The sequence below is a fragment of the Myripristis murdjan genome, chromosome 16, assembly GCF_902150065.1.
Source record: "Myripristis murdjan chromosome 16, fMyrMur1.1, whole genome shotgun sequence".
Taxonomy (NCBI): domain Eukaryota; kingdom Metazoa; phylum Chordata; class Actinopteri; order Holocentriformes; family Holocentridae; genus Myripristis; species Myripristis murdjan.
In genome coordinates this window covers 19249437-19270166 of record NC_043995.1, presented here as the reverse complement: position 1 = coordinate 19270166, position 20730 = coordinate 19249437, and the positions used below count along the sequence as shown (strand labels likewise).

Below are 20730 nucleotides of genomic sequence, written 5' to 3'. Positions count from 1 at the left end.
ATGGATGTCTACTGGAAAGCCTGCAAGCTCCCATAACTTCAAACCCATCAATGATTGACGTGGGAGTTTTACCAATAGTCAGAGCGGGCGCTATCTAAAGTCCCGCCCACTGCAACGCCGACATCCAATCACGCTGTTCCCCCTGGCGGGACTGGGCGGGTCAGTTGCATCCCCAACAAAGGTAACAGGTTGCAGGAGTCGTATAATGAACTTATGTAGCTGTCTTAATTTGTGAATGAGTTATACCCCCCACACTTATACATGTGAAGTTTGGCGGATATACATGTAAAAAAAACATCTGAGTTATCATCCGACTTCGACTTAGGGGCAACGAAGTGTCAAACAGAAGCAAAGGGACTTCTTACTTCAGGAAAAGAGGTATGTTTTGGACTTTAGATAGCCAGACAGCTAATCCAGACAGACAGTATACGTTAGCCGACCTGTCAGACAGTCATGCCAAACGTTTTGCCCTGACTTTCGCTTAGTCGAAGGCCTTTTGTAATTCTTAATGGCACTCGGGTTAGTGTATAAGTAAGTTCTGTGATAATGTTTTAATGTATTTGCGATGTTAGCGACGTTTTGTGTTAGCCGTCTTAGCCTGGTGGTTAGCGCTAGCTGGGAATCAACTGATGGTCCGCTGAGACCGGGATCAAAACTGCCAGCCAGCGTTACATGAGGATAGCTTTTTAATTGGCATGGGGGGCAGGTGCACCGACAGCGGACCATGTAAACTTCACCGAAAGAGACATCTGAAAGTGTTTCTTAAAAGCCACTGTAAATAGTCTTACACTTGACATGTACTCCACAGGCAGTTTCCTTACAGTGATGCTCTTCAGTTTAACTCGAGCCGAAACTGATGACGCAGGCAGGGAAGAACTGTGCAGATCATAATTTTGAAGTGGGGGAAGGGTCATGGATTTTTTTTTTTTTTTTTTTTTTTTTTTTTTTGTATTCAGTAATTACAGCTTTGTACTTGCAAAGTTGTTGGGAGAGATTTATGCTCAAATTGAGTTAGGAGCAAAAAGTTTTGCCAGTGAGCAATTCTTGAGTCTCGGCAGGTTGGACCCAATGTGTACAGGTGAAACCAGTTCAATTAGCCCTGTCTCTAAATGTGCCGATAACTTTCTTTCTCTCACTCTCTGTATATGTGTGTGTGTGTGTGTGTGTGTGTGTGTGTGTGTGTGTGAGAGAGAGAGAGAGAGAGAGAGAGAGAGAGAGAGAGTGAGAGCAGGACAGAGAAACAAGTGTGTGAGAGAGTGAGAGAAGGACAGAGAAACAAGTGTGTGGAATGTGGGAGAAGGGAGGGGAGCATTTATGTGTTCCTAATATGGTGCCATTTGTGTACTATTTGGTAACACCGAAGTATCCCTTTGTCATGCCAATGAGCTTTATTGGAGGTGGAAAGTGGGATAAATGGCTGTTTGTTTGAGTGTGAAAGAGGAGCAGTGGCAAGTTAAGAGAGAGAGAGATTGACTGGGGGTGGCTTTAGTCAAGAATGTAGTGGAGAGGAAGAATGAGGACAGAGAAGGCAAGAGCTGCTGTTTTTTTTTTTTTTTTTCAGCTGAATCACTAACACATTTACTGCTTTCAGGCTATGTCTCAAAAATATATTGATTCATTTAGAAGAATAAACCACATCAACTATTTCGTTGCACTGTATCAGTGTTGTCTTTCAAGCTGCCAAAGTCATTGTTTTCCATCTTTGAATATTGTTGATTTTGTTTGAATTGGCCCTTGGTTTGTGGTCAACAAAACTGTTTTAATGTCCAACATGAAGCTTAGATTCAGTTGCGGCATTCAGCCTTTGACTAGTCTATATCTATAATTTGAGGCCAGGCCAGAGATGATATGGTCACAGGAGCTCTGCTGGCTTGCCAAGTCAGCAGTGGCACTGTCATGACTCCACACATTGCTGTTGTTACTTTTCTCTCCACACCCTTCCTAATCTCCTAATTATATTTTCCAGTCCATTTTTGATCCTAAGAGCAAGGCAGCCTCAATTCAATTTACTGTGTGAGAATTCAATTTAAGGCCAGAGGCAGAGGGTCAGTCAGCATAACTGTAGGGAAAAGTGACTGGCAGCAGAGGAGAATCCAGAAATTCCAGCTTCACCTTTGATACTCTGCAAAAATGAACTGAGTTGTAGTTAAAATCAAATTAAGGCAACAGTGCACAAGCAGTTTGTACATATTATACTTGGAGTCGAACCCTGATACACAGATTTGCCCAATGTTTTATCATTTAAAAAGGAGTAGCAATAAATGACATGTTAGTTGAACTGGTATAACCAAAGTGATTATACAAGAACCTGTTTGATATATCTGCTTTGAAGAAGGATGTTTATTTTAGAGCCTTGAGAGAGATATGGGAGATGGTGAAAGCAGTGACTTTTTCTGAGAAACTTTAAGGGAGGATGCATGAGGAAAAATATTTCACAACTGAAACAGGCTTTCGGACAGAGAGTGTAAGGGTTGAAGAGAAAAAGAAGGCGGATAGTTTTAGCATTCTCAGAATTGCTGCCCTTATTTTCTGCCCCACATCATCCAGACAATAGGATGGGCTCCCCCTCACCCATATCTCCCTAGGAACTGGCACTGATTTACTTCCCCTGTGTCACTCTAAAACAGTGGAAGGAAATAAGCGATGAAGATGCAGATGGACACACATGACCAGCAATAAAAAGTCCTACTAATTTTATTGTTTCTCTCTGTTGTTGTTAATTGCCATGATTCATCCTTACCTGACTATCATCTGATGGCGTGTCCTGGTTTGGGGCATAGCTTAGAGATCTCCCCCTTTCAGATTCAATTAACAGTCATTGTCCTTTGTGTTCCTCATATGGTGTGTCCATGGCAGCTCCTTTAAGTGCAGGACATATTTGCTTGGCCTAGGTCTGAAGACAGCAAACTTCAAGCCCAACTGCGCAAATGTGTTGTGACAGGGTGCTTCCTCAATGGCTCCCAAAGGATTGGTAAATCAACTAACTGCACCTCTGACGAGCAGGTCTGTCTGTAGACGCTCAGACACAAACACACAAGCACACATCTATATCCTCAAAGGTCATTTGTGACACTTTGCGATGTTATATGCCAGCCTTGACATTTAACTGCACCTGTTCTTGCTTCAGAATGATCCTAAACAGGAACAATAGGTTGGGCACTTCCACAGTAACTTAGTGAGTACAATGTCATTGTTCTCATTTATTTGGCTGGCTGTATGTTATACTGCGCTTCCTCAGAATCAGACTAGCAGTGCAGTTGTACTCTCCCACTCATAAAATCTCTCTTCTGCAGTGTCAGTGGACTGGCTTGCTTTAGGGTGAATCAGATTTTGCAGTGGAAATGCTAATGGAAATACTAAATCATGTGTTTGTGTGTGTATGTTTATGAATACTCAGTCGTGTGGGTGCATGTGTCTGTGCAGTGCAGTCAGTTATGTATTTGATGATTGCTCTTAAAGTCAGTATGTGCGTGTGCGTGTGTGTGTGTGTGTGTGTGTGTGTGTGTGTGTGTGTGTGTGTGTGTTTGTTTGTTGTGTGTGTGTGTGTGTGTCAGGAGGGTTCACAAGAACAGAACATGACTTTGGCTTTTATCACCCAGCACACAGATAAGAAAAGAGAAACTAGGTATTTTCTCTCTCTCACTCACTCCCTCTCTCTCTCTTTCCCCTCTCTCTCTCTCACTCCCTCTCTCTCTCTCTCTCTCTCACTCCCTCTCTCTCTCTCTCTCTCTGTCTCTCTCTCTTTCCCTCTCTCTCTCCCCTTCTCACTCCACCCGCCCTTTCCGTTTCCCAGCCCTTTCTCGCCCTCTCACCTTGGAAAGAGTGAGAGAGGAAGGGCGTGGAGTGGAGAGGTCAGGGGGTGGTGTTGCAGAAGTCGGCTTAATGAACCATGCCATGTAATGACCCAGGGACAAAATCTCACAGCATGACTGAACACAAAGCATGTCCAGTAGATAGATGCAAGAACATGCATGATCAATACCAAATAACAGGATGGCAGTCATTTAGAGCAATTTAGAGCTAGCCTCACACAGAAATAGAGTAGGATAGAAAGCCTTTATTGTCATTGTACAAGCACAACAAAATTAGGAGTGCTACTCCTGATCGGTGCAATTAATAAGACAATTAAAACAGACAACAAGCACACATCCAGTAAATATGGAACTAGAACAAATACTGTAAGAACAATGGATATTGCAGTATCAGTATCAGTATGGTGTGTTGAAATGACAGAAAAATGTTTTGGAATTACTTATCCTGTACTATCAAATGAAAAGAGGGAGGGTTAGGGAGTCTAACCAACAAAAATGGAAATAACACAGAATGACAAAAAAAAAAAAAATCACAGATTAAAAGAATCAGAAAGTCATGATGTGTTTAGCTTAATGACTATTTTCTCTTTATTCAAAAAATTACCGTTTTGTAGAATCAAGGAAGTGTAAAACTAATGGGAAGTAGGTGGATAAGATAAAGTGTGAAGTAGGTTAGTGAGTCTAATTCACTTACTTGCAGAAAAGAGTGTTCTTTGGTTGGGAAAGTTGGGAAAGGCTTGGTTGATCTGTACAAGAGGAAAGTGATATATGGGTGTGTGTTTTCAGGTTAATGACTAATGAAGTGCGCTGGGGACAAAGTCCACACAAGCTGTTGAATGCAGTGGAACTGTGCCCAAATCTGTGTTTCTGTGTTTGTTCAAAGCTAGGCTGCACGTCTCCGTTTCTGTTTGATAATGGTTTGACATTTCGGAGTCCCCTGTTAGGAATTGTCTTGGTATTCATTATTGAGATTTCCTTATTTGGGGAATTTAGGGAGGAACAGTTTAAATCAACATAGCCATCGATTATATTATAGCAATCTGTGTTTTAATGTTTACCTTCCTGAACCTGTTACAGTGAGTTTTGTCAGTGTTTGAATTTCTCTCTCTTTTCCCTTCTGCTCTCTACCCTAGCACCTCAGCACAAGCGTAAAGGATTGACCTCTGTGTGACCATTCACTTTTTGCACTTCACATTGTTGTGTAATTTAAAAAGCACACACAGCTTTCCTCTTCTGTGCAAGACAAAGACCACCAAGAACATATGAATTTTGATTGCAGATTTAGCATATTCAGCATATCAAAAGATGTAGGCAGACATGCAGCTGAGTCAGTTGTAGAGAAGTAGATACAACTCTGTCCTCTTAACCCTTACTTACCAATACTCCTTCGTGCTTTCCTCTTCTCCTTACCCAAGGCCCCTCACCCCCACTGTGCAGCATGACCGCTCCATCTTCAGGTCGGAAGACCCCAGTGGACTATGGTGTCCAGATTCGCTTCATCAAGGATCTCGATGACTCTGGTGGGGGGCAACCTGGGTCCCAGCCCCGGACCAAGACCCAAACCACCTCCAAATATGGAGTGGCAGTCAGGGTGCAGGGAATTGCTGGTCAGCCCTATGTGGTCCTGAAGGATGGAGGAAAGAAGGGAGACTCGTATGGGGTCCAGCTAAAGACCCAGTACCCCTCTGGTTACAGTAGTCTTCCTCGGAGGAGAGATAGGGCGGATTCAGGAGGAGAAGGAGGAGATATCACAGGGGCAGGAGGGCAGGGAGGGGCCCTACGCAGGGCCCAGTCCCATGGCTCACTGCTGGATAGGGAGGGAGAGGGAGGCACAGGCGCAGCAGGTGAGGAGTTCCAGCTGCGCAGGCCACCAGGAGATGGGAGGTCCGGTAGCTATGGGAATCTAGATGGAGGGATAGGAATTGGGGTGGAAAGAGAGCAGGCTCGGGGTGTAGGTGTGAGAGACGGGGGCGTGGAAAGGAACATGTGGGATGGTTCGTATCAGGCAGGGCTCAACGGCTCACTGGGAAGAACGAGGGGGAATCAGTCCTTCCCTGACACTCCTCAGACAGATGAGCTTCACTCCACTCAGAGACAGACTCCTGTCAACAGACTGATAAACAGGTTCGATGATGGAGCCCAACAGGGAAGGCACACTCCTGTGCCAGAGAACCCCAGAGATGCCTCCCCTCTCCTCACCCCCAACCCCTACTCCTCCACCCCCTCCTCAACACACAGCAGCTTGGGAAGAAGCCATGGCTCTGTCACCAAAACTACCGGTCACACCGCTAGCCAATGGACTTCACCAGAGAGATACGTCGCTGTGGAGATGCATGCAGCCAATCAGACAGAGGCACGAGTAAGAATAACATCTTTTCATTTGTGGTTAAGAATTAAAATTGATTTTCAGAGAGCACCACAGAGTATGTAGCACAAGTGTAGTATTCTGATCTATGTCTGAAGGTGACCCCCGACCTTTTGCTGGACCAGGGTCAGAGTTCAGAGATGAGCAACGAAGAGGAGCAGCTGATGCAGGCCATTTACAGCATCTTGAGAGAAGGGTATGGATGGATATGCACACAATGTAAACATCGTTATTACTGTCTGAGCTATATATATATATATGTCATCTTCTTGTAATAAATGATAGTTTCTTTGTGTCATCATTTTCACCTTCCCTCAGGACCAATGAGAGTGATGCAGTCATCAAGCACAAAGTCAAGGTCATCTTACAGAGGATTCAAAGCCTAAAGGTTTGCTTTTTCAATATCTCTTGAAGGCTTGCCCTTCCATTGTCCGATACCTCTAATAAGGAGCAAGTATGGATAAATTGTTTATGTCTGTCCTTCTCCTTTGACTTCACCAGGTCAAAGAAAGTCCCAGGGAGGAGTGGATGAGAGAAAAGAGGGAACTTGAGGGAAAGGTGACTACGCTACTGGCTGCCCTACAGGAAGGGGTGAGTGGAGGAGGAAATGTGAGACTGCTGACAGTTTTTTTTTTGTTTGTTTTCACAAATCAGTGGATTAATCATTTAGTTCATAGTATGAAAAATAATGACAGATGCTAACTGGAAGTTACCAGAGACCAATGTGAGGTCTTGAAATTACTTCTTTAGTCTAACCAGCGGCCAAAAAATCCAGAATATTCTTTTTGTAATTTTGTATGAATGGTGTAAAATGTGCAAATTTTAGTGATCTTAGTGAACGCTTATCAGCCAGTCTTTAGTATTTCTATATGATAAATGACTAAAACGATCAACTGGTTTTCAAAATTATTATGAGTAATGGTTTCTGTCAACTGACTGTTTAAAAAAAATACTTAAATGACACTTCATTCAGAAGTTATCTCTGTTAAATAACAACAGATACATAACACTGAGTAAATCTGGATAATATTTTTACATTCCTTGCTTTTCTTCACATCATCACATTGTACTCAGTTGATTTCCATTATAAAGATGCTCCATATCTAGCAGAAAACATGAACTCCATTAAGAATGGAATGTTAGAAGTTTTTTTTATACCTTACTTTTCCTTTTGGCACCTCAAAAATAAAATATGTGCAAAAAATAGGTGTCAGTTTGCAGTACCCAACCCTAGTGGTGTGAAAGTGAGAGAAGAGGACTTGTGCAGGATGTACATTAGAGCTTTTAACATTTTAGCTGTTAGTTTTGCAGCCTTGGGTGGTTCACCATCATGAACTGAATTCAGCTGGCTGATGGGAGCTGGCTGCCTCAAGAGGAGGCTGACATTCAGAAACCAGCCTGCCACTTTTACTGGGCTCTAATTACATGGAGCTGTTCCAACAACACACACACACACACACACACACACACACACAAACAAACCAGCCAGCCAGCCAGCCAAGTACTGTCAGAATGAGAACGATAAACGGTAAAAACTGAAGGCGAATTGCTGTCGGTTTGTTTTAGTTCTGTTACTGTCCCTCCAGTGTTTTACTTCTTCTATAACTAGTTGTGTTGTAATCTGACTAAGTGGGCTCAGGGTTCCTTTAAGTGTGCTTCAGATTAATCCTCAGATTAATCCTTAAAGCTCTCTGGCCTTGCCAGAGGTACACGCACACACATGCTCAAACACACTCCATCTTCAATAATGACTCATTATATGTTGCTTTCAGGAAGTTGGGCAGGCCTTAAACTCTAATAGCCCTTAAGAACGTAATCCTTTCTGTATATTTATCTGTGAATAAATGCAAGCCTACTTTAATATTTCCCAAAAGGCTATCGCTACCAGCTGTCTTAAGTTTCACTGCTCTCATTTATTCATCGTACGTGCTTGTGTGTAGGACTCCGGTGGCAAGTCAGATCCTGCTCTGAAAACTGAGTTGGAGTCGTGTCTGGATGAAAACCTGCAGCTCCAGGAGATGCTGGACCGGAAGAAGAAGGAATTACACCAAACACAATCCGAGTGAGGACTCCAAAGCACTTAGTGTACACACACAGGAAACAAAGAGGAAGCATATTTAGGATGTGGTGCTATAGTTCAGCCGTTTCCACTGGTTGATAATCGATTTGTGGCTGTAGGGTTTGGAACTCAATTTCAGTGTATCACAACATGTTATGGATTATTGATTACCTACAGTGAGAGCAGCTGAATCCATTAGTAAATAGGGACAATATGCAAGTCATGTTGCAAGCATGTTAACTTGATATCTGAGTGTTAGGCGGGTTTTCGCATCTCCATGTCAAAGGGTGAAGTTGCTCATTACAAATATTGTCACAAACATGCAAATTAAGCAAATTTTTGAATTTTAAGTTTTAGTTTTATTTCCAACAGATTCGATGCTGTGCTGCTGTCTAATCTACTGGTCTGTGTATCACAATATGACATTTGCACAGCCAGCTATCTAAATGTGATGGTAATTTGACAAACCTGTGGTTAGAAATATATATAAAAAAAATCTTCCTGGGCAGCCCGTCCAGCTAAAGCTGATGTAAGGAGAATGCTGTAGTCCGCAACCGCATATTCATCACAATTTCATAAAAGTTAGACCCTCAAAAACAATCATTTACTGGAACCTATTTAGTATCTGGTGTGTTGTAGTGTTTTTTTCAATTGTTTATATGTCTCTTTTTCCCCTGACAGGCTGACTCAGCTGTGTATGGATAGGGAGAACGCAGAGGCACGAGTCAGAGAGATGGAGGACCAGCTGGCTGAGCTTCAGGATGAACTGAGGAGAGAAAGCAGCGGCAAGACGGTACCTCACACACACACACACACACACACACACACACACACACACACACACAAAGTGAAATTATCTCACTTCATTGGCAGATTTTTTTATTTCAGTAGCTGCGGGAAGAATAAGGTTTTAAGACTATTAAGTAGACTAAATGACCTCTCAGCGTGGCTATTTTTACAGTGTAGCATGGTATTTATAACTAGATTAGCAGGATTATCTCCAGCATTTCTTTCTGGAAAAGTTTCTGGAAATAATATACAAAGGCAGACTAAGAGTTTGAAAGTGTCATGTTCATGTATTCTTTGTGTCTATAGGAGCTGGTGTCCTGTCAGGCGGAGCTGTCTGAGGTTTGTCAGCTGAAACAGAGGCTGGAGGAGACGCTGAGACAGAGAGAGAGGGAGCTCACTGCTCTGAAGGGAGCTCTGAAGGAAGAGGTGGCCACACATGACAAAGAGATAGAGGCACTTCGAGAACAGTACAGCAGAGACATGGAGAGGCTTCGGAGCAGCATGGAGCAGGTGTCTCAGGTACACAAATGCATACACATTGTTTTACACTTAACTCTCAGTAAGGTTTTTTCCAGCAACATTTTCAGTAACACAGTACATGAAAAGGATTTTTAGTTGGAGGAAAATGGGCAAAGTCAGTTCCCAGCAACAGCCAGACCCTTGGAGAAATACACTGAACTCTTAACCTACTCAAGGGGCACCACTCTTGTATGCTTGTATGCGCTGATCCTTTTAGTGGTGTAACTTTTTGGCATTCTTTTGAGACTCTTATTCAACCAAAAGTGAGTACGTACTGTAGTATGTACAGTTCTACAGGCTGTATTTACCAGAAATTTTGTCTTAGGAAAGAAGCACCATTTGACCATCATGAGATTTTCTATTCAAAGCAAAGTTATTAACCTCTGAGTGGCATGCCCTACCTTGACTATTAAATAGTGAATGAATGAATGAATGAATGAATATGTTTATTTCGATCACAGCAGCACAACATATTAAACATAATTAAAGAATTAAAGAAAATGAATATGGCTGGTCGAAAAGGGTTTTCGGCTGAAGCAAAAGCTTGTGGCTGCTGAACCCTTATAATCAATTTCATTTCTGTTTCATACCGAAATTCTTTATAACGATAAGCAAACAAAACACAGATAAGATATTAATTCTACTGTTTATATATACATACATGCATAAGTGTGTACCTGATTGCACATATATACATATAGTACATGCCAGCTGTCATACAGTAGTACAGATAAAAAACTGCTGTGCACTGTATTTTCATTTCTCCTGTCTCCCATTTCAGTCTCAGGCAGGTATTGAGGCAGAGCGATTGCGTGTGAACGCCTCAGTTCGCTCCCTGCAGCAGCAGCTGGAAGACTGCAGAGACGAGAGCAGCCACTGGATGGAACAGTTTCACACCACCAGAGACGAACTGCGAACCACCAAACAGGAGTGAGTCTGCACACACAAACATGTCATATTCCTCTCAAAACTTCATCATTGCTTACCATGTCTGTATGGATTTTACGCTACCACCCACTTTGCATCATTCTTCTCTTCACCTGTTGCATTATTAATATGTATCCATCTCTTCTGTTTCATCCTCCCTGGTCAATGTTTTCTCCCCTCTCTCTGTCAAGAGAGGCATCCAGCAGCCCTGAAACACTGTGAGAGAGTCACTAAACTGAACTGCATTTGTGTTTAGATACGCAGACATGTAGACGTGGCTAGTAGTGCTAACTGTAGTGTTCAAGGCCATCCACACTTAATACAAATAACCATTTTAAACTTGGTTGATGACCTCTGATTATTTTGTGCATGCAGTGCATTGCACTGAGGCATGGTGTGGATGGTCTTATATCTCTGTGTGTTTAGAAAAACAGTTTCTCCAGTAGTCTTCTTGTATTTGAGTATGTCTAATTATAATGTGACAAGAAAATGTAACAAGAAAACTGATACTGTTTCTGTTTATTGATAAAATCTAATTATAAAATGATCTATTTGTTTGTTGATTATGTTTAAGAAATGTAAGCCCAAATTATTATGTTTAAACCTAACAGGCCAGCCACTTTTGATCAGACAGTAGAGCACTGATATAAACAGTACCATTTGTTTGGACACGTTGTATGTGCACATATTCCAGATTGCTGCAAACTCGTTTGGAGAAAGAGGAATTTGAGGAGGAACTGAAAGAGCTGCAGGAGAAAGTGAACACCATGAAACAGCAGCTACCTGACCCCAGCCACACACAAACTCTCAACAAGGTGCATTAAATTATGCACATGCATGTACACACAAACACACACTCTGATATACACACCCAAATGCTCACTGGTGCACACATGAATGACCATACCTGCCAGCCAGCAGATATCCTAGCTTATGCTTAAATTTGACTATCAAGACATTTATATTTCTCTTCAGGAGCTCCAGCGGTCCCATGCTGATCTGCAGAAAGTCCAGTCTGAGGTGGAAAAGCACAGGACAGAGTTTGATAAGAAGGTCATGGAGGTCATCTCATTAAAAAAGTCTCACCAAGAGCAGGAGGCAGAGCTTAGGTATGAGATTGACAGGCTAAAGGACCAATTACAGAGAACCAAAGAGGACTTTAACAAGGCACAGGAGAAAAATAAACAGGTCAGTTTCATCTCACATTGATGGGCTTGAGCATGTTTACATTTAGTAAAGCAGCACTATCTCTTAGTTTTTTCTGTCTGTTTCTTTCCCTTGTCTTCCTACACTGTAGCTCCCAGACCCAGTTGTCATCTCAGAGCTAGAGCAGAAGCTTAGTGAGGCACTTAACGAAGTGAGTCGTCTCAAAGAGAAACTTTCATCAGCTGAGGAGGATCGAGACACCAGTAAAGCAAATCTTAGCAGAGCTCAAATGGACCTAAAGTCTCTACAGGATACCCAGCAGGAGCAGGAGGAGGCTAACACTCGTCTCAGAGAGAAACTCTCACGTTTAGAGGTGAGCTCTCATACTTGCATGCACCACAGTATGTCAGACTGTTAAGCCTAGTGCATTAGATAACATCAAGGCTGGACATGTATTTGACCAGATTTAGATGACCCCTGTTATTCCTTAGGCCCAGCTGCAGACCAATGCCACAGAGAGCTCAGAGGCAGAGCTTGCCCTCCACACTGAGATGAGAGGACTGAGGTCTGAACTGGATGAGGCCAAGAGAAGAGCCTCTCGACTGGTGCAGGAGCACCGTGATCTCAGTCTGCGTCTGGAGGACAGGGAGAAAGAGAAAGAGACACTGACACAGCTCAACAACCAGCTGGAAGACACAAAACGACAACATGAAAGAGCTTTAGAGAAACTCAACAAGGAGGTAAGAAGGAGAGATCCTTTTTTTACCTTTTCATGCAGCGAGTGCCTTCAGCATTTTAATTAACTACTCAGTGGAGAATATCTAGCAAAAAAAATCTCTCCTTCCCTCTCCCTGTCAGTATGAGTCTCTGTCAGCCTCCTCCAGACAGGAGGTGCAGGCTCTAAGGGTTCAGCTGGAGGAGCAGAGGGACAGAGCACGCAAGGAGACACAGGAGGCCCAGCGCCATGGCAACGATGCTCAGGCTGAGCTGGAAAGGAGCCATATAAACCTTAGGAGACTGGAGGAAGAGGTGTGTGTGTGTGTGTGTGTGTGTGTGTGTGTGTGTGTGTGTGTGTGTGTGGTACAATACTAGCGGTATTACTTGCTCGCCTGCTTCATTGTATCCATGTGTCTGTGAGTCTCAGTGACATAACATGTAAAGTGGCATGTAAAATGTTTTTATTTTGAAAATTCTGTCTGCCCTGAATGTTTCTAATATTATTTTTTTATTTATTGTGGATCTAAATAGAAATATAACAATATTAGTTGTGCTTGGCTGCTTGGTTGTATTCATTTGTCAGGGAGAATTAGTGACATAACATGCAAAGCGACACACATATTCTTCTTATAACAAACATTTTATCTGGCATGGATTTTTCTAATACTTCTGTGTCTCTGACCAGATCTCCCGTCAGAAGAAGGAGCTCCTTCTTGTATGTGAGGAGAGAGATAACCACCAGCTGGATAAAGAGCTTCTGACCAACAGGCTGCGCCACCTAGAGGGAGAGCTAGAGACCAGCAAAAACAGCCACAGCGAAAAGGTCCGGGAGAACCGCAGCCTGGAGGTAGGATATCTGCATACAAGACTTAAAACTTCTCACCTTGTGTTTTGGGAAAGCATACACCACATCAGCAGGGCTCTCATCTGCATTAACCTACTAACCTTTATTTTTGTCTTTGTTACAATGCAGTTCTGCTCACATAATTACTTACATGAGGTAAAATATGTTTCTGGACACATTTTGTTAATTCCATCAGGTGCAAGGAAGAAACAGCACAATGCATTCTTCAGTATTCTATGTGTGTGTGTGCCTCTTGAGGGATTGTAAATTTGAAAATTGCAAAAATTTGTAAATCTGTCAGTGATAAACAAATTCTTTCCAGTCTGCACTGCCATAGCGATGATGTTGTATTTTTTTTTTTTTATTGTTGTTGTTATGAAGACTCAGTCTCCTCTTGGAGATCAACAAGTGCACCATCGCTTGTTTGTTGCTTGGGTTGTAGGCACTGTATGTGTGTGTGTGTGTGTGTGTGAGGGGCATAGAACAAAAGCAAATATACATATGTCTAATCTCAGTGCCATCCATCATCTCACTGGGAATAATCCTGTGCACACATCCAGCCAGATGCACAGATGCACCCGCAGACACTGGCGCCAGAACTGACAAACACATTCAGAGCCCAGTTCTTATTGACTTGCTCTGTCCTGGGCAGCTATTGAAGTGAATCTCATCTTGTCTTTGTCAGGACAAACTGAAGCGTGTGGAGTTGGAGCTGGAGGAGGAGAAAAGCAGTGTGGAGATGCTGACAGACAGATTGACCCGCAGCAGAGACCAGATCGATCAGCTGCGCTCTGAGCTCATGCAGGAGAGGTCCTCCAAACAGGACCTGGAGCTGGATAAGAACGCCCTGGAGAGACATGTGCGTGCATCACCTCAGTGTTGGCTATTTTCAAAGTGTCTCATCTCTTAATGACATCTTCACATCTGCCAAAATGTGCTGTGTGCTCTGCTCTGAATCTGTGAATTCTTTTACTCCTGTATCCTCGTTTTAACTTTACAAATCATTCAGAAGTGTGCAATAGTACAAAATTGAGTTGCAAGTCCAAAGACTCCCCACCCTGACCTTCAGTGAGCATTTTTAGTGTCCTTTAATGGTAGAAGGACTGCATTTCTATAGCGCTCTTCACTAATTCTTGCTCTTTAAAATTAACCTTTTAAAAGCCTGCGCACACTTTGGAGAGTGACAACTACATCACTGCATTGGAAATTTGGTGAAATACAAAACTTAGCTTAGACCAGCTTAGGTGTGTCAACCTAACCCTAACCCTGACCCTAACTCCTGAGCCTTGTTGCCCTCTAATCTAAATTAATCTGTCCTTTTCAATCCCTATAGATGAAGGAGCTGAGGAGTCGTGTTGCTGACATGGAGGGACAGTCTCGCTCGTCTGCAGGAGTCTCTCAGCTGGAGAACAAGATCCAGGAGCTGGAGGAACGTCTGCACAGTGAGGAGAGGTACACTGTGTTGCACACCTTGCAGTGCAGCAAACAAAGTGATAACAAACCTCCCATTCCAGTAAAATTTCATCTGCATCACACCATTATTTTAATTTCTGCTGAGGAGGTTATTTATTTGCCCCTGTTAATTTGTCATCATTTGTCAATCTGTCAGCAGAGTATCTTCAAAGCTTATGAGTAAATCCATTAAACTTGATAAACAGATAGGCCTTGCGCCAAGGAACAGTTGATTCGATTTTGATGGTGATCCAGATCTGGGATTTATGCCATTGCCATGCAGATATCTTTATTTAGCTGTAACTATGAAATAACAAAAAGATGTGATTCCAAAAGATAACTGCTTGTTTTAAAATGTAAGTGATAGGAATGATGTTTGCGGTGCGACAACAAGGTGGAAATTTGTTCAGCACATTTAGGATTTGCGCTCTTGTTTGGCATCTACTTTAAACCTTTATTTAGCCACAGAAGCTTGACTAAGCACACATCTTTTTTTCAGAAACACAGTGCACATTCACACAGTTATGCACATTTACACCTTGTGGCTGCCCAGTAAAATCAGACTTCAACATTTGCCCACTGAGCAGCTACATCCAAGGCAGATGTCTTGGTCAAAGGCATCTCAGCTTTAAATGTTAGAGAAGGAGACTGCGTTTCTGATTAGCTTCTTAACACTCCTAATATGCTGTATCCTTGTCAACATGTACAGAGAAAAGAACTCTATATTGGGGTCACAGCGTCGCCTTGAGAGGAAACTAAAAGAACTTAACATGGCATTGGATGAGGAGAGACAGCAGCACACTGAACAAAGAGACCAGGTATACACATTTACTCTCAGTTAGGTATTGGTCAAACAGTGCCTTTTTCATTTGCACACACACACTGCCACTCACTTACACCTTTGTCTGTGCTGCAGCTGATTCTGAGAGTGAAGGCTCTGAAGAGGCAGGTGGATGAAGGGGAGACAGAGGTCGACAGGATAGATGGACTGAGGAGAAAGGCTCAGAGGGAGATGGAAGAGCAGATGGAGCTCAAAGAGGCCTCGCAGGCCAGAGTCACAGCGCTGGAGACTGAGCTCAAGTAAACATTTTCCCTTTTGTCTGTCTTCCTTTTTGTTTTCTCATTCAGTTTGATTTACTCACTATATGAGCTTTTGGTAACAATTATGCAAAACCATTCCAGCCAACTCACTCATAGTGGTGAGTGTGTTTTTGTGTGTGTATATGTGTGTGTGAGACAGAGAGAGAGACAAAGTCGACCTCAGTTTTATTTGTGCCACTGTATGGATTATCCTCCACATAGATCATCCTGAATCTATAAAGATTCTTTGGCTATCACACGCCGTTACCAATTCACATTCACAGCCTCCCTAAGTTGCAGTATTTCACAATAGGATGTATATAAAGCATTTCAGTAGTCACCCAGGTGTGAAGAGGTATTTCATTAAACTAAAATGCCATTATTCATGTGCCGCAGGGGAAATAAAACCACCAACACACTCACACCCGTGCCAGTGAAATAAACCAACTCATTATGTGACCAATAGAGGGAGCACTGTGACTGGCTCTCTGAGGGTGATTATACTACTTAAAGCTGTACAGCAGGGATAGGTAACCATGTGCCACTGTGCCACGGAGTCTGCAGGTTTTCATTCCAACCAAAAACTCCAGCAGGTGATGTCACTGATTACCTCACTTTCAAGCAGAGAGGAGGAAGTGATCAGTGAAATCACCTGCTGGAGTTTTTTGGTTGGAATGAAAACCTGCAGACTCTCAGCTCACTATGGCACATTGCTGTATAGGCTTGTTGAAGGGGGGTTTAAAACATGTGATAGCACAGGAAATGAGATATTTAAAGTTTCAAGTTTCTTTGTCACGTGTAGAAAAAGAGATGCCAGACAATGAAATGTGTATTTTGCTATAGCAATAACAAGCCACTTGAAGAGAATTTTGACTGTTTTACTGCATTGTTACTGATTCGTCAACAGTATAGCAGCAAACCAATAGAAAGTGTAGTGATGAGGCCGTATAAACTAAATACACAATTATAGACAATAATATAAAGAACAGAGACAATATTCTGTGTAAAAAAAAAAAAAATGTAGTGTATCAGTAAGGTGTTGGGTCAGGTATTTAAACTGTTCAAGTCAAGTTTATAAGAATACTTGTACATGAAAATAGAGATGTGACCCATGGAATTTCTAGTTCAAGGTGTGCAAATAGGTAAATCAATTAGTGCAGTAACACTGTGCAGCTTGCCCTGCGAATAAGACAAAGTAGAACAAATATCTGCATAAGATATAAGCTAAAAGTAGAAAATACTGACTTTTGACTGACTTTATTAGGTTACCAGTAATGATGATGACAACCCAGGGCCTTTGTTGCAAATCATCCCCTCTCTGCCCTGTCTCTCCTGTCTCTCTGCACTGTGACTGTCTAATAAAGCAGAAATGCCCAATAACATCTTTAAAAAAAGAAACAAAGAAGGAAAGAAAGAAAATTATTATCATTTATGATCCCAAATGATCATATGATTTTGTGTTTCAGGAGGAAGACCCAGGCAGCGATGCGCCCAGTATTAGACTCGTCGGCCCTGAGCTCAGAGGATGATGATGACACCCTGTATGATCCCTCCACCATCACCTCCATCCTCACCGAGAGCAACCTCCAGACCAGCTCCTGTTAGAACAGCAGCTCCCGGGGAGAGGATAACGGTGGGACACGACTTAGCACTGCAGACAAACATATAGGGCGATGGATGGGTTAGCTGCTTAGGTAGACAGGGAAACAAGCCAAAAGGGAGGCTGGTATGCACTACAGACAAAGAGGGGAGGGTACGAGAGCCTGGGGACTTCACTCACATGCTGTACAGGTTAATAGGGCCACCATTTTCTAAGCAGTAGAGTGAATGGGAGGAAATAAAGCATCCCTGGCAGTAGCAGGCCATTTCCTCATTTTCCTTAGCACTACAATGTACACAAATGTACTCCACAGCCCATTGTGTACTTGCAGTACACTACTAAACACAAGGCACTACATTTCAGATCACTGGTACTTCTTTTGTGTGGTACAGCAGCCCAGTAGCACACAGATATAAAGTCAGTAACTGGATTTAAGGAGAGAAAGGGACTGAAGCCTAGATAAAATCAATTAGATATACCTCTTGTGTGTACTGGTACAAATATGTCAAAATAAGTCAGAGCTGAGACTTTAGTTTTAAGCACTTACTTTACTGACGCTGTCTCTGTCATTGACTGAATAATGGAAATTACTTCCATCATGGACAGATGTTTGCAGTTTAGCTTCTAGACTGTGACGGCGTCAGCTTTCCCTTGTAGCACAGGCCTCTGCTGACTGAACTGACGTATTCTGCAGTGATATGTACAGCTAATGTTTAGCTTGAATCTGAACTCCACTGTGGACATAAATCAACTTAGGATATGCAACTGACCGTGAACCCTCTGTAATAAAACTACTTAAAAACACGGACCAAATGCTGATGTAAGCATGTGCATGATAAGAGTAGAATGGAGACACTACCAGCAATACAACAACACTGAAAAATCAGTTTAGCACCATTGTGATCAAAAAGTTTTATGCTGTTTTTCTTAAAATTGATAACCTAATAGTTTATCTGCTGAGACAAATTTTTACAGAACATATGCTGGATTTTGTATACTTGTGTGTTATATTTTCATGTTGTCTATCAAGTCTGCTTTGCGGGGGAATTCCACAGAATTTTATCTGAAATGTGTTACTCCTGCGCTCTGGGGTAATTTGAGACAGGAATTCACTCCACTTGGCATTCCTCTCTGTAATGTCACATGGTAGATAGTTCAGGAGAGAATAAATTAGGAAATATGGGAAATGATGACAGCAACAATATCCAGAGTGGGTGGATTTCCTGCACAGTGACATGCTCAACTTCTGAATAACCACATGATATTGACAAACACTGTATCTGTGATAGAAATATCATCTCGATGAGGGAGTACACCAAAACAAGTATTCCATTCATTATCTCTGGAGCAGTTTCCAGTTAAATTTATGACATTTACTGTAGGTGTGACAGTCTTCGTTTTGTGGTTTCTAGCTTTAGGGAGAGCAGCTCCTCCTCAGAACTACCCTTAACTGTAAGAATGATCTTTTTCTTTAATTTTCTTTCTGAGTTGTTTTCTCCCTGTAAAGCAACACTTTGGCCAAACTACACTGCTGTCTTACATAAACTTTACAGCTGTATTTGTAGATGCTGCACAACTTCTATGCATTCCTTTAAAGTGATTCACTGAAACTTGTAATTTCATTTCATTACTTTGCCTTAAAATTGTTTTAAAAAAAAAAAAAAAAAACAACTGTAATTGACATGTTGTTCTTATGTGCATACCTCTGAATGATCTGTAAAATATTTCTATTTAATGTCAGTAGTTTTTCAGTAGTCCTGAGTAAATTTTGCATACCTTTTGAACAATCATTAGGAGTCATTACTGTTTCACATTTTGCTGCAATGCAGTGGTCACCTCATCTCCTGTAGGAAGTGAACTGAAAAGCTGTTGATGGCGTAATGTGATTTATTGGACTGTTGAGTATATCGAGTTAATGGTACGTACTGTAATCACCAACTGGAATCATTTCACACTGTGAATGTTTACTTCACAACACATAGTAGATTTTTCTTTTTCTACCGCATACAATTTACGTATTTTAGCAACAATAAAACTATATTTGACCTCATTAGTGTCTTTGTGATAATATTGCATAATGTGGATTATCTTGTTTTAATACCTTTGTTTTATTTTTGCACATTATAGGATACATGATCATTCCTTGCTTTTTTGTTAATGTACTTACTTGACTGCTGAATAGAGAAAGTCCTATACTTGCTGCTGTTCCTATTAACTATTAGGCATATTAGATTTTAAGAGTTATATCACTTGTCTCTGGATTAGAAGTATGGAGTTATGTGGTTTTGTACACAAACTCATCACAGTGGCTTTCTGTGTGATGTGGTTTTTCTTCACTGGAAGAGTCAGAGTTAGAGGAAGTAAAAAAATAATTTCCCTGTATATGTAATACTCAAAGCATGGGTAAAATCCATTCATTCAAAATATGACCTCAAATGTATTGACTACTTATGTAAAAGTCAAATGTGTAAATTTACATTCAGTATCGTGCCGTAACATTACAGCAGGTGGTTTTTTGCAATGTGTTAATTATCAATTATTTATGAAGAAATAAGTTGGCAGCAAAAAATACTGGAAAATTATCTGGAACCTAGACTCGATACTAAATAAAGATAAAGCCAAATAAGCCTTTAGAAACTTCCTTAGACAGTAGATGGTAAATACTCTCATCATGAAATTTCCAATGAAACATACAAAATAGGAACTAAGTTTCACTACAGCTGAAATTCTAGGAAGCTACATGGCAAAATACCATTGTTGGGAAAGCAGCCGGATAGACTGGGTATTAAGTTACATTTTTCTGATTCCAAGGTAAGATGCTTGGTTGAAAATGCAACAAAGATGTTTTCAGACAGTTCATGTGACTTTTCATCTGTTTCATTAAACCCATTAGTGAGCATCATGTGCATGGGCCACATTGTTTTTTTTTTTCCAGTTTAGCAGTATGCCTTTATTCCATTGTTTTCCTCTGGAAGATGAGCTCAATTAAATGGAAAGAGGGAGGTACTGTTGTTGTTCTACCTCCAGTGTGCAGTAGAAATATTTTGACAACAGGGCCGGGCTTCTCTGGAATTAATTTAACTCCTGTTAAAGCGGGTATTTCATGTCAGTGTATGGGAGAATGAGCCAATCAGAGCCACCCACAGTAGCTGGTTAAGAGCGTAATGTTTATTATTACTGAGCTGTCCAAATAGACGACCTGAGTCTTCGCTGTATGTGGCTGTAGTTCCCAGCCACCTCGCACAGTGCCTGGGCATGCACACACCAGCCTGATCACAGCTTTGGCTTTCCACACGTCAAACTTCTGTTTTGAATAGACAAATAGCCAGTGCCATAACACTATAGTCACACACAGCCTCTCTTTTATCTGCAGTATATACATCCCCACTTTGCCTGATGCCCTGGTGAGTGTAATATCTT

General features: G+C 41.8%; 1 protein-coding gene across 2 annotated transcripts; it reads left to right on the top strand.

Moving 5' to 3' along the window:
- The first annotated feature begins 194 nt into the window (after positions 1-194).
- On the top strand, positions 195-19360 carry cgna (cingulin a). Of its 2 annotated transcripts, XM_030072601.1 has the most exons (21): positions 195-378; positions 5228-6171; positions 6276-6373; positions 6496-6565; positions 6679-6768; positions 8118-8239; positions 8918-9029; positions 9332-9544; positions 10326-10474; positions 10663-10689; positions 11166-11286; positions 11447-11659; positions 11769-11990; positions 12109-12357; positions 12476-12646; positions 13020-13181; positions 13864-14037; positions 14512-14630; positions 15340-15448; positions 15547-15710; positions 17177-19360. In XM_030072601.1, the coding sequence occupies exons 2-21, from the start codon at positions 5251-5253 to the stop codon at positions 17313-17315; spliced, it is 3645 nt and encodes a 1214-aa protein (XP_029928461.1). In that variant the 5' UTR covers positions 195-378; positions 5228-5250; the 3' UTR covers positions 17316-19360. The 2 variants fall into 2 exon arrangements, with proteins under 2 accessions (XP_029928461.1, XP_029928462.1); XM_030072602.1 differs by lacking the exon at positions 10663-10689.
- The last annotated feature ends 1370 nt before the right edge of the window (positions 19361-20730 follow it).